The sequence below is a fragment of the Hippopotamus amphibius genome, chromosome 2, assembly GCF_030028045.1.
Source record: "Hippopotamus amphibius kiboko isolate mHipAmp2 chromosome 2, mHipAmp2.hap2, whole genome shotgun sequence".
Lineage (NCBI taxonomy): Eukaryota > Metazoa > Chordata > Mammalia > Artiodactyla > Hippopotamidae > Hippopotamus > Hippopotamus amphibius.
In genome coordinates this window covers 70,237,271-70,249,127 of record NC_080187.1, presented here as the reverse complement: position 1 = coordinate 70,249,127, position 11,857 = coordinate 70,237,271, and the positions used below count along the sequence as shown (strand labels likewise).

Sequence of the window (11,857 nt, the reverse complement as noted above, 5' to 3'; positions counted from 1 at the left end):
ACCAACTACTCCATCTGCTGTATTGCTCCCCACCTTGGTTCTTCACGATTACAAACAGAAAATCGTTGCAAAGTAGGGGCAAGCATTTGCAAAAACAAACAAAAATCCCCAGCTTATTATAAGCATGAATGTGTGGTGGAATTTCCTCCCAAGCAATGGACTTTCAAATCACCAGAACTGAATGTGTCAAGATATTCTGCCTAAGTCCAAGAAGAGATGTACTTATTTATATCCAACAGAGGACCGAAAATTAAACTTAGTGTTTAGGTTGGGGGCAGGTTAGGGGGAATTCAGCCATTTGAAAAATGACCGTCTTAAAAAAAAAAAATGACCACCAAAAAATAGGTTCACTAAATTTATTTTAAAAATCATAAAACGTTTCTTACAAAAGAGCATTACATTCTGCACACTGCTCTGAATAGATGGCAGGGACATATGGACTACTGTTACTTTTCCTCCCTGTCCCACCCCCCCAAATGTTACAGTGACCACAAAGCAAAGTGTTCACAATAATTACATGGGGGGATTTTTTTTAAACCACCAACAATGAACAAAAATTAAAATTCACTCACTCTGCTGCTGTTTCAAAATTTCAATGTTAGTTTTTTGCACACCCTCCCCCACCCCCACCCCTGTTTGTAAGGAACTAAAACATTACATCTGGTGAACAGCAAAGATTTCACTACACCTCAAATGCAGAACACCTATGAAGCAGAGGAATGTTGGCTTTTTAAACAGAAGCAGATAAAAAAAAAAAGATGCAGGACTCCTTCAGTTCTTCACTAGTCTTAGAAAAACTTTCCAGAATACTGCTTCACACTATAAAAAAGAAAAAATATCTTGCATTAGAATCCTTCAACATCTGCATACTGCTTCACACTATAAAAGAAAAGAAAAAAAAGTACGAATTAGAATTTTTGTTCGTAACATCTTAATCAACATTAAGACAATTTCAATGCTAAATTAAAACGATAAACATGTCCATTACAGAGATAAGATTTAAAACATTAGCAATTACAAATTAGAGCAATGTAAAATCCAAGAAAAAAGATTAATAGTATATTAGACATTAGTAGAGCAGAATTAAGAAAATCAAAAGTTGTTAATATTTGGTAGAAAAGACAAAGAAATGCCAGTTAAGGTGTGAAATGCTGCATTTTACAGCACCAATCATTTGTCCTGTAGAGGCATGGCCTGTGCCATATGGCAGACTGTGATTTGTTGTCGATTTAGTTATCTAAAAACAACAAAATCACTAGTCTTCCACACAGAACTAGACCAACATCCACTGAATCTTCTATATTTTCTACAGGCTCTGTATAATTTATAACAAGTGGTTTTGGCAGCAGTTTTCACCAGAGAAATGAGAAGTTTGCTTGGTTAAGGCTTCTTCCAGCAAGATTAGTATTGAATGTCTTCGTTTTTTAGTAAGAGAGCAGAAGAAAATTAAAGCAAAGCCATTAGAATGTTTAGAAGTTAGGTCCCCAAAAGGTTGAGACACCATGGCTTCTAAAAAGGAAAATCAGTTGAGAAGAGAAGCTTTTTAAGATTTTAGTATGTGTGGGCCAACACAAAGCTAAACAAACTGACCTGTTCTGCAGCAAATACTGTGCATTCTGTATCTGGTCCTGTGTTCCTGTAATGGTAATGATCCGATCTTCGGACCCTTCTAAAGGCTCATCTATTTTGATCGAAGCTCCTGACTCATGACGGATTTGTTTAATCCGCTGACCACCTTTGCCAATAATAGATCCAGCCAACTGAAAAGATTTTTAAAGACAAGTGTTTATGATATACTTTCAAAGAAAATGTATTATCCTGTGTGTTCAGCGGTCATCAAGAGTATTAACTTTGTCCAACTTACTGACTATGCTGTGCTAAACAATGACCCCCAACTAGTCATGGTTTGAAGTACAATGTATTTACACCTCCCACTGACATTTCCTTTAACAAATGAACCAGGGGCTCAAAACCTCCACAACTGCTTTTAATAGCACTGAACGTGAAAGCTTAAACTGGAGAATGACACCTCACAGAAGTCCATGAAATACAATTTTAATCCTAAAATGGAATATTTTTGTTAAAACCTTTTATTGAAAGTCAGGGAACTTAAAATGACTCATTAAATGTTCCTTGTAATATTAAAGATACTTACATCTTTGGGAATAGTTACTTGTGTAGTAATAATAGGTCCACCAAGATCACCATATGAGCCACGACCCCCTGCATAGGAATAATCTGATTTAAATAATGAGTATTAAGTTCTTTTTACAAAACATGAAATAATGTTTGATTTCAAAAAGAAGAAAACTTACCATATCCAGAGCCACCCTAAAAACAGAACAGAAAAAAATAGAAAATTACTTTGCCTTCAAAACTTCAGATATTTTAACATTCCTAAAAATCCCCCATAGTTAGGAAACCGAAGTCCTCCCATATCTTCCCAGTAAGTAAATTTCAGAAGACAATCCTCAGGGGAAGAAACCATTCAGGTACATGGCATTCCAAGAACCAAAAATGTTACATGGGGGGAAATATAACACTTATTGATAAGTAAACAAGCATCTTAAAATTACTACCGACGTGAATATAAACACCCATAATACTCAACCTGTGGTTCATAAGCCATCTGCCACTCTGATGGGCTCCATGTATCTATTGCGGAGTCCCAGGTTTCATCAGCACTGAAACCAACCTGTGTTAGAGATAAAACTATTAACATGAACCTGCACTACATTTGTCTGAACCACCATTTTTATACAACCCATCTCTATTTCACACCTCTATATAAATTAGCAGTAATCATATTTTGGGGGAAACAAAGTTCAAACAAGTACACACCCGAAACAATGATTTAAGTGGATAAAAAATCCATTTGTAAGACAAGCTCTTCAGTTAATAATCTCGAACAAAATGTTAGCTGTCTGACTTGAAAGATCCCTTTTAGCACTCATAAAAACAGTGATGAATTATTGAAGTTCTTACCATGCCATCATAACGGTCTCCAGGTCTTCCTCTTCTGTCATAGGCCATTAGATCTCTGCAAGCATAGTACTTGTTGTAATCTCAGCTGGTCACAATTATCAAATAAAAACCTACCCCCTCCACCCATAAAGTGCAGCTTCTTGTATATTAATGTGTGGATGAAACTTACCCCCCTCTAGGTGGTGGTGGTGGTGGAAGAGGAAGATTCCGAGCTCTGCTACCACCCCGGCCACCTCGTCCAGGAGGAGGTGGAGGAGGTCCTCGACGAGGGCTCATATCATCGTAATCTCTTCTGGATGGAGGCATGGGACGCCCACCCCGACCAGGAGGCATTCTATCAAAACCACCTCTTCCCCGCATAGGAAATCCCACGGGACGTCCACGGCGGTCATCAAACATCATTGTAAAACCACCGTAATCATAGGTTTCATCATAAAAATTGGGATCATAAGGCTGAGCACGTCCTTTGATGGGAGACTGAAACAAAAACATAACAACTTTACAAGATGAGAAAAGGCCTTAGTTCACACCAACCATTTCTTTTAACAATCAGAACATACCAAGCAAGCCCTTTGTATTTTATCCTGGGAGGTACCCAAGATAGGGATAGGAATATATGCAAAGATAATAGGAAGCATTTAAAAAATTCATTTTTGATGAGTTTCAAACCAAAAAAATTGAGTTTTACTGCTTAAGGATTAACAACTTGATTTTATTCTTAGAGCTTAAGTAACAGACCACAAACCCCTTTCAAATTTCACAGTGGGGATTATGAAGTGACCACCCTGAGGGGATCAGTATCTTGGGTATGCAATGTAGAACCATAGAGGAACCATAGAAACTTCAGTTGAAGGAACAAAGGCTATTAATAACCTCTCCAACAATCAAAAGACAACTCTCCAGATTCTCCTGCTAAAGCAGGGTGATAGAAAATTGTCAGGGGAAGGGAAAGCAAAAGTAAAAGCCATTTGTCTAAACGTTCTGAAACTACTTTTAAATATGACATGTTTTATGAAATTAAATGTAAATAAAACAAAGGGTTCTAAAGGTACCTCTGATATAAGATCCAGGATGATCTTTATGCACTCTACAACCCTATCAGGTTTTCCTCCAATAAGAACGACTCTGTCAGTGGATTGAGGACAACATTCCTGGAAAAGCTTGATTGTTGTCTGAGTGTTCTGTAATAGGTTTACAAAAGAGGCAGCATTAATTAATCAGAAAAAAGGAAATGCACTAGAGAAAAAACAAAACCCACCACCAGAAAACCCACGTTTAGACAGATTAAATTTGTATTTCAGTAAAATTTTCCCCCAAATAAAAACCTTGTTAGTAACAGTAGGACTTTGCATGATAAATTTTTGGCAAAATAACTTCTCTAGCATGGCTGTGCCTTTTTGTTAATTAGCAAACTAGATAATCTTAGGGGAGGAACTCCAAAGGGGGAATGAGAAGCCCACCAAGCCAAATGTGAGGAAAAAACAAAACAATGGCTTTACCTCTCGAAGTTCTTTGATTTTAGCACCTTTGACCCCAATAATTCCTCCTGCCAGACTCTGATGAATCAACAGTCTCAACTCGCAGTCAAAGTCGCTTCCTTTATAGTGTTGGTACTGCAGAGGGAGAGTTATAAAATTTTAGTCCCAAATCAAGGAATCCCCAAGAATACACACTTATCTGCTATAAGCATACCAATATACTGTTGCAGTGAGCAACCTGAATTTATATTTCAATAACTTTACCAGTTATGTGCTTATTATCCTCAATAGCCAGGCCCAAAAAGGACATTCTGCACCACCTTAAAAAACTATTTTATTTTCAGGTCCTGCAACACCATACCCACACTGCAGCCATTTAGCATGTCGCTGTTACCACAAAATTATTATTAACATTCAAATAACACCATAATAAAAATGACTGCAAAGCACTTTGCAAATGTAGTTAATTCCCACTGCAGCATGGAGCAGGGTCAACAGTGAGTTGTAAGACCATTCATTTATCATGTTTTTAAGCCTTTTTCTATAGAGACGGGAAAAGTACACTATGTTGAAAATAAAATTGATCCTATGGGCCAGGCTCCATACTTCAGTGGGGTTCAATGGCACTATGACATACATTTAAGCATTCCACAGCATCAGATTCGAGCGGGAGCTGGCTGGTTGCAGTGGGTGATGGCAACTGCAGGCCCTGAAAGTAGAAAAATAAGAGTAATAGGTTAAGTGTCTAGTGTGATCAGGCTATTGTCGCATATATTGGTAAAGCTACTACAACATATTTCACATCTATATTATTAAGTAACAAGAAACTGCTTATCTACACTAAGAATCAATGTACAATGCTTTTCTCTATACACCTAGTAAATAAATGATTACAGAGAATTTAAAAATCCTCGAACTAGATCAAACATAATCCTTTCCAACAGTCCTGCAATCATTATTCTAACTGAAAACCTCCTCTAAAACTAAAGCCCATAAAATACATGCTAAACCCCATGAAAGTGCATGACCACAGGTAGTTCCTATCCACCCCAGAGTGACTAGACTACATTTTTAAGCAAGTAATGTGGGTATAATAACCCTGAACCTTAAGTAGCAGAGTGTAACACATTGCTGCTACAAAGCTGTTATATAAAATGTCTCTCCACCTCCCCCACTTTGCCCCATTAAAACATCCTTTAAGCACCCCCCAACTGCCAAATACATTAAAAAAATTAGCCTACCTCTTCCAAGGTAGGGATGATTTTCTTCAGAATTTCTCCAATTGTTTCAATATCAGCACTGATACTCAATATGCTGTCAAACATCACAAATACCAGATAATACAAAAAAAGGTGGAAAAGAAAAATGAGTTTTGTGGTCATCACCAGTAGTCAAACAAACTTTTACAGAAAAGAACATACAATTATTTAATACTCCCCATTTAAAGTAGCCTATTTATACATTTTTCACATGCATTTTGTTTTATGCCCAATACAAACATGGTAACAATATTAGGAGACTTGCAGAGAGACAGAAAGAATGGGCTCTTGGAAGGGCTCAGATTAAGTGGGCAATAAACTGACCAGAACTGAAGCAGAGTTGAATATTTATGTTCCCCGCCACCACTAAGTTAATTAAGGATACCCTCGCTGTTACATTGGTAAAACTGGCACACCTTCTCTTAGGCAAAGTGGGGGAATATGCAAGTGGTGAACATTATATTTGGAGTAAGGTTATGGATACCAGTTAGAAATTAGATCACTAATGGGCTCTGCAAGAAAACAAATACAAATGCGAGACAAAAACAAAGACAACACAAATGAGAAGTGAAGAAAAGTGAACCAGAGTTAGCATTTCATCAGAAAAAATTATGAACAGGCAATGTTGGGAAGCAAGGTGGGCCACAAAGACAGAGCGAGAGACTATTTCGGTAACAATTTGATTTACAATGCAGCAAATATGCAACACTTGAAGCTGTGCTCCTTCCATCGAAATAAAATTAGTGGATCGTTTGGGTGGGCAACTCACGGTAAAAGTTCAGTGACAAAAAGACTTAATGGGGAAAATAAGACAGAAACTTGAAAAACAATACACCGTCTAAAGGGGATACTATTTAATTATATAAAAGGCAGGTAATAAAATACATTTCTCTCTTTCTAATCAGGCAGTGAGGCATAAACTGTTGGGACATACCGCTCGGGGCCACTGCTGTCTGGGACTGAAACACTGGCATTGTACTGCATTGGTCATTGGCGTTCGTGGATGTTGGCATTGGGCATGGGCATTCAATCAGAAGTTGTCAAGTATGGTACCCGTTTGGCAACGAGCACATTTTTGGGCATAGCCAACCAGGGTTTTCACATGGGCGTTCAGGGGCGGATGGGCCAACGTCATGGTGGGCAACGCAGGGGTAAGTCGATCCAGTACATGGGCAACGGAGATATATGGCCAAAAAAACAAGGAGAGGGAAAAGGGGGAAAAGCAATAAATTTTAATTTAATACAAACTATACTCATACTCTCAATTAATGAAACAAGCTTAAGTTGTTCTGAAGACTAACACAATAATGGACTTCTCTATATCTGATTGTGGCTTAACATTTAAGGACCTTTAATGATGGTACTTTTTTTTTTTAAACAAACGATGTTTCACTAGCAGGCTGGCTCATGAGGGTAGACACAAAACCTGTCATGACTCGAATTCTTGAGGAAATGGGGAAATTATTAACCCAGATAATTATATAGAACATCTGGATTAAGAGGAAAGAGGTTTATAAGACAAAACAAAAATTTCCATACCACCAAAAACCCTAACTCTTAAAAGACTAGTTTGGTTTCCTGGAGGTTTAAAATGCATTCCTAGATCCTAACAGGCAAGTTTGTAAAATTTAACATTTCAAGTTCAGTTTACAGTAATCAAGAGGAACATACAAAGATCTGCGACCAAGAGAGAAAATGAAATACTATCAAATAAGTATTTAACACAGTCATTATTTGCCTCAACTTTAGCAAGGAAACATCAAGAGTGTGTAAATGAGAAAAAAAAATTTAAGAAATTTGGTGTACCCAAGCCCTATAAATACGCTCACTTCTGGTGATACCAACAATCAATGTGTCTAATCACAGGAGTCAACCCACTATAAAATATGAAGACTCAAACAAATCACTGGCATTGACAAACGGCCTCCCAGTTATAAGATTAAGTGCCTACTCTATTCTTTACCAATATCTAAATCATGCAACCTCAATTTCTTTGTGCTCCATGTGCAAGCTGTTAAAGAATAGATGGGCCAATTGGAAAAAAAAGGGAATAAAAATTTTGGAGTTTAATCAGCCACCTGCAATGGTTTTCAGTAATACTGTACTTGATTCACACATGGGAAATGGTGCAATTAAGGGATTTTATACTGTTATTTCTAACTAAGACGTTATCTTGCTTGAAGTGAATAATTTGGTGTAAAGTTATTAGAAAGTGAGGAGGTTTAACATAGACCCCTCCATCTCAATCTGGGCACTGTTAAATGAGGAATGGCAAACCTTGAAAATCATCTATGTAATCAATTATTATAAAAGGCTTGTATCTAGACTATTAAATGATTTCTATGATGCAATTCTTTAAATTTCTACAAACACATAAACTGAAGCTGCCGGTGTAGTAATTTAAAGTCTTTAATACTTACGTCTGTACGGAGAGCCTTAATATTCTTGCCTCCTTTTCCAATCACTGCCCCAGCATTCTGGAGAAGATAAAGAGAAACTTACTTCGTCTTTTCCTAAAAATGTGTCTTCCTTCCTATGCTCTTAAGCCTTTAGCAAAAAAACCACAAACACCACACAAGTCTAACCTCTTTTTTGGTTACAGAGATGAAAATCTAGTTGGGGTTATCAAAACCATCAAATTATCATTTGAGTCTATGTGCTTTAAGGACTAAACACCAAGACAGAGCTTTTAAATACTGAGAATGCCAGAAATACACTGAGTATAAAACTTAAGCAACTAGCACGACTAATTTTACAATGCCTTCCTGCAAGCCAGTTAAATAATTTAAATGCTGGTAGGTACTTTCACATTGTGAGGTATGTTATCAATCAGGTATGCTTCCAACCAGGATGTTTTCTAATGAATCCACAATGTAATCACACATAATCTTTAATCCATTAATGTTTTAAGGATCATCCACACCCATCTCCTAGTTTGGCCTGTAGTAGCTCACTATATTAAGGGCTTTCATTTTAACTGTTAGCAAAACAACAGAATTACCATGGTCTACAAAGTCTAATGTTTAGAAAAAGCCACACAAATCTTTTATGATCTGCAGCCTTTAAGGTTTTGAAGGCTTCCCAGAAGGCTCAATCAGAACTTAACTTCTACTTGAAGAACCACTTTCAAAGTTACCTTGCTTTGAAGCAGAATGCGTAATTCAACCATCTCATCAGTGTTTCTAGATCTTTTAAAAGCTTGTTCCTCTTCCATATCTTCAGCAGGGCGTTTACCTAGAAACCAACAGTTCAGATTTCAAGAGAGCACCAGCATCTTCAAGAAAGGTTACTTTTAACTGCATTTTAGTTTTAGCCTACAGATTAGAGAAAGTTTAACTTCATTCGTTTGAAGGGATTTGCTGCTAATCTTAAGTATGTTTTAAAAAAGGCCAAAAGCACTCTTTCTTGGACTTTTAAGCATGAATTGAAGCACATTCCATTCCAAATAACAATTTTCTAAACACAGGATATTGTGGCAAACTTCAAAGTAGAAACTTTTAAAAAAAATTAGTTTTATATTTACTGGCTTTCTCGTAATCAGTTTATAGTTACCTATGCAAATGAATTACTTCTAGTTCATAAATAAAAGCCAAACTAACTGACACAGATCTCAAATTAAACACATAATGAAACTATCAGAACAACAAAAATGAAGTTGTTAAAATGTCTTCTCACCAAATTCGCCATTGGTTTCGGTGTTGGGAAAGGTTTCCTCTGGCTGTTCAGTTTCCATTTTCTTGTATTAAAGGAACACACCAATCTGTTGAAAAATAAAGAGGCTAGTACATTTGGCTTATTGCAAAGTAAACTGTGCATCTTGCTAAGTGTTAAAAACAAGGGAAAGGAATGACTGTTTCTAGAACGTACCAGTTATTAAATATATCCTTGCAGGGCAGAACTGAAGTGTTCTGGGCAGGACCAACTGACACCCTAGTGCTGCAGTAGCCTATAAAAACCAACACAAATCAGTTTTGCTTTTCTGGTTATTACTGAATACTAATGAACACCAATTTGGACATAAACAAAGCAGCTATTTCTAAAACTTGTTTCTTTATTTTAGGGTCTTAAACTTCCAAACGATTGCCTTAAAACACAAAAACACAAACCAAAAGCCAGATCTGATTTTTTTTGTAAAAGGAAAAAACACTAATTTTCAGCCACTGGATAAAGTCCAACCGTAGCAATTAGTTATTTTATATGATACTTAGAGGAGCCAAACGCATGTTAATGGGATATAATCCCACGAGTCTCAGCATTGCTCGCGGAAATATACATTTATAAATAGATACACAAAATTTTTACAATGGGATTTTAAACCGCTTTTGGGTTTCTTCCCATTGGTGATTTGAAAAACTATCCTCTGAAATCTTTGAAGTTTACAAATATAAAGGCGATTTCAAGCCATAACCAACCGTCAGGTCAATCTACTGGAGCGATAAACCTGCAAACCTGATGCAGGAGAACACCCAAAATGCTAATACTACTCGACTATCCAAGAGAACCCTTGAACACCAATACCATCACTAGCGGGATATTTTAAATCACGTTAACAGCGGTATAACCTGACAATTTTATCTCCAACACCAGACTGGCGATAGGAACGCCAACAGCCTTTTAGCTCCCCTCTCATAAATAGCAGGAAGAGGCGACCTGTGGCCACCGCTGGAAGAGGAATAGGTAAACAGCTTAGAGCTACGAGTCAAGGCCACATTTACGCCTTCCGCTCTTCCAACGACTAACTGAAACTCTAACCTGGCCCATCATTCAATTAAATACGGAGAGGAGGTGGAAAATTTGGAAAAAGAGGTTTAAAGACAAACAGCGGACTCTGCAAGAATAAACAAATATCCTTCAGGTCCTTTAGTCACCATTTTTCAGACCGCAAAAACCGCTAAGTACGTGCACGACCAGCCGAGCGCAAACATGCCGTTCTCTCCCCAAAGCCCGATACCGGGATCGGCAACTGCCAAGCAACAGAAGTTGAAAAAGCTCCCGAGGCGAGAGCACCAGCGCCGCACCTCTCCTCACCCGGATCCGACAGGAAATGGCGGCCCGCGTAATGGCGACTACGTGCTACTAGGCGGAGCCGTGAGCGGACCCCCTCCCCCACCCACCACGCGGTCCCGAGACCTCGTCCCCCGCACCCTCCCCCCACCGCGGGAGAGACAAAGCAACGGAGGCAGCCCCGACCCTTCCAGCTCGCCCGCTCCCGCTCCAGGCCCGGAGCGCCCAAATGCGGCGGGGCCCACACAAAGACAGCGGCAGCCTTCTCTACCGCCCTCGGGACCCGCCCGCCCGCCGGCCCTCTCTCCTTCCTACACAAGGCCTAGTTCCCAACACTACAAAACTACAGCTCATCCCACCAGCACAAGCCTCGCGATTCCCCGAAGCCTCTACCACAAGGCCAACTGCAGATATACGCTCAGGGAAATGGCGGAGGTGGGGGGAGGGGAAACCCAGCAACGTTCCCTCCCAGAACCGGCCAACCACCAAGCGGCCCCCGAACACCTCCCCCAAGTGGAGAACTTGGTCTCCGGCCCTTGCCCCCACGCGCCGTTCGCCCAGCCCCATTCCTCACCTGGTAAGGCTACCGTCCCTACGCCGCCGCGCCGCCTCAGCCGGTCACAGCTAGACAGAGAACGAGCGTAGGCCCCCACCGCCCTCCCCCGCCTCCCCGCGCTCTCCTACCCCGCCGCCGGGCCCGATTGGCTGCCCCGGGTACAGCGGTGGCGCGAGGGCGAAGCGATTGGCCCAAGGCCGCGTCAATCAAGGTGCCAGAGGCGGCGACAGCCCCGCCTCCTGCCGGCGCCTCCCTTCAGGCTGTAAGGCCGCTGAGGGCCCGAGAAAAACCAGACTTAGAAAAAGTCAACGCAGGCTTGAGGGAGGCCAAACCCCTGTCCGAACCCATAATACCCAAGGCCCAATAACCCTAATTACCTCTGGGCCGCAAATAAGCGGGAAGTAGGCAAGACGTCGAGGTTGCTGCAGCGGAGAAACAGAGGATAATGGCGTCTGCAGTGCTTTCGCCTGGAGCGCCCTCCTCCTTTCTCGTTCGCGCACTCACTAGCTGGGGGGAGGGGGCGGAAACCTCTCGCGAGAACTAAAGGCTGTCCCGTTCACGCGCACAGGGAGGGG

The 11,857-nt window shown here is 40.1% G+C and overlaps 1 protein-coding gene across 5 annotated transcripts; it reads right to left on the bottom strand.

Annotated features, from left to right (window-relative positions):
• Positions 1-222: 222 nt before the first annotated feature.
• HNRNPK (heterogeneous nuclear ribonucleoprotein K) lies at positions 223-11,809 on the bottom strand. Of its 5 annotated transcripts, XM_057720049.1 has the most exons (18): positions 11,660-11,783; positions 11,301-11,350; positions 9,590-9,668; positions 9,398-9,482; positions 8,859-8,956; positions 8,143-8,199; positions 6,657-6,700; positions 5,705-5,777; positions 5,101-5,172; positions 4,485-4,598; positions 4,038-4,166; positions 3,155-3,462; positions 2,986-3,040; positions 2,612-2,695; positions 2,316-2,331; positions 2,156-2,238; positions 1,591-1,760; positions 223-879 (listed from the first exon to the last, which is right to left on the bottom strand). In XM_057720049.1, the coding sequence occupies exons 4-18, from the start codon at positions 9,453-9,455 to the stop codon at positions 846-848; spliced, it is 1,395 nt and encodes a 464-aa protein (XP_057576032.1). In that variant the 5' UTR covers positions 9,456-9,482; positions 9,590-9,668; positions 11,301-11,350; positions 11,660-11,783; the 3' UTR covers positions 223-845. The 5 variants fall into 5 exon arrangements, with proteins under 5 accessions (XP_057576032.1, XP_057576030.1, XP_057576033.1 ...); XM_057720047.1 differs by lacking the exon at positions 11,301-11,350 and having other exon boundaries at positions 11,660-11,795; XM_057720050.1 differs by lacking the exons at positions 11,301-11,350; positions 11,660-11,783 and adding an exon at positions 10,591-10,750.
• Positions 11,810-11,857: the final 48 nt, after the last annotated feature.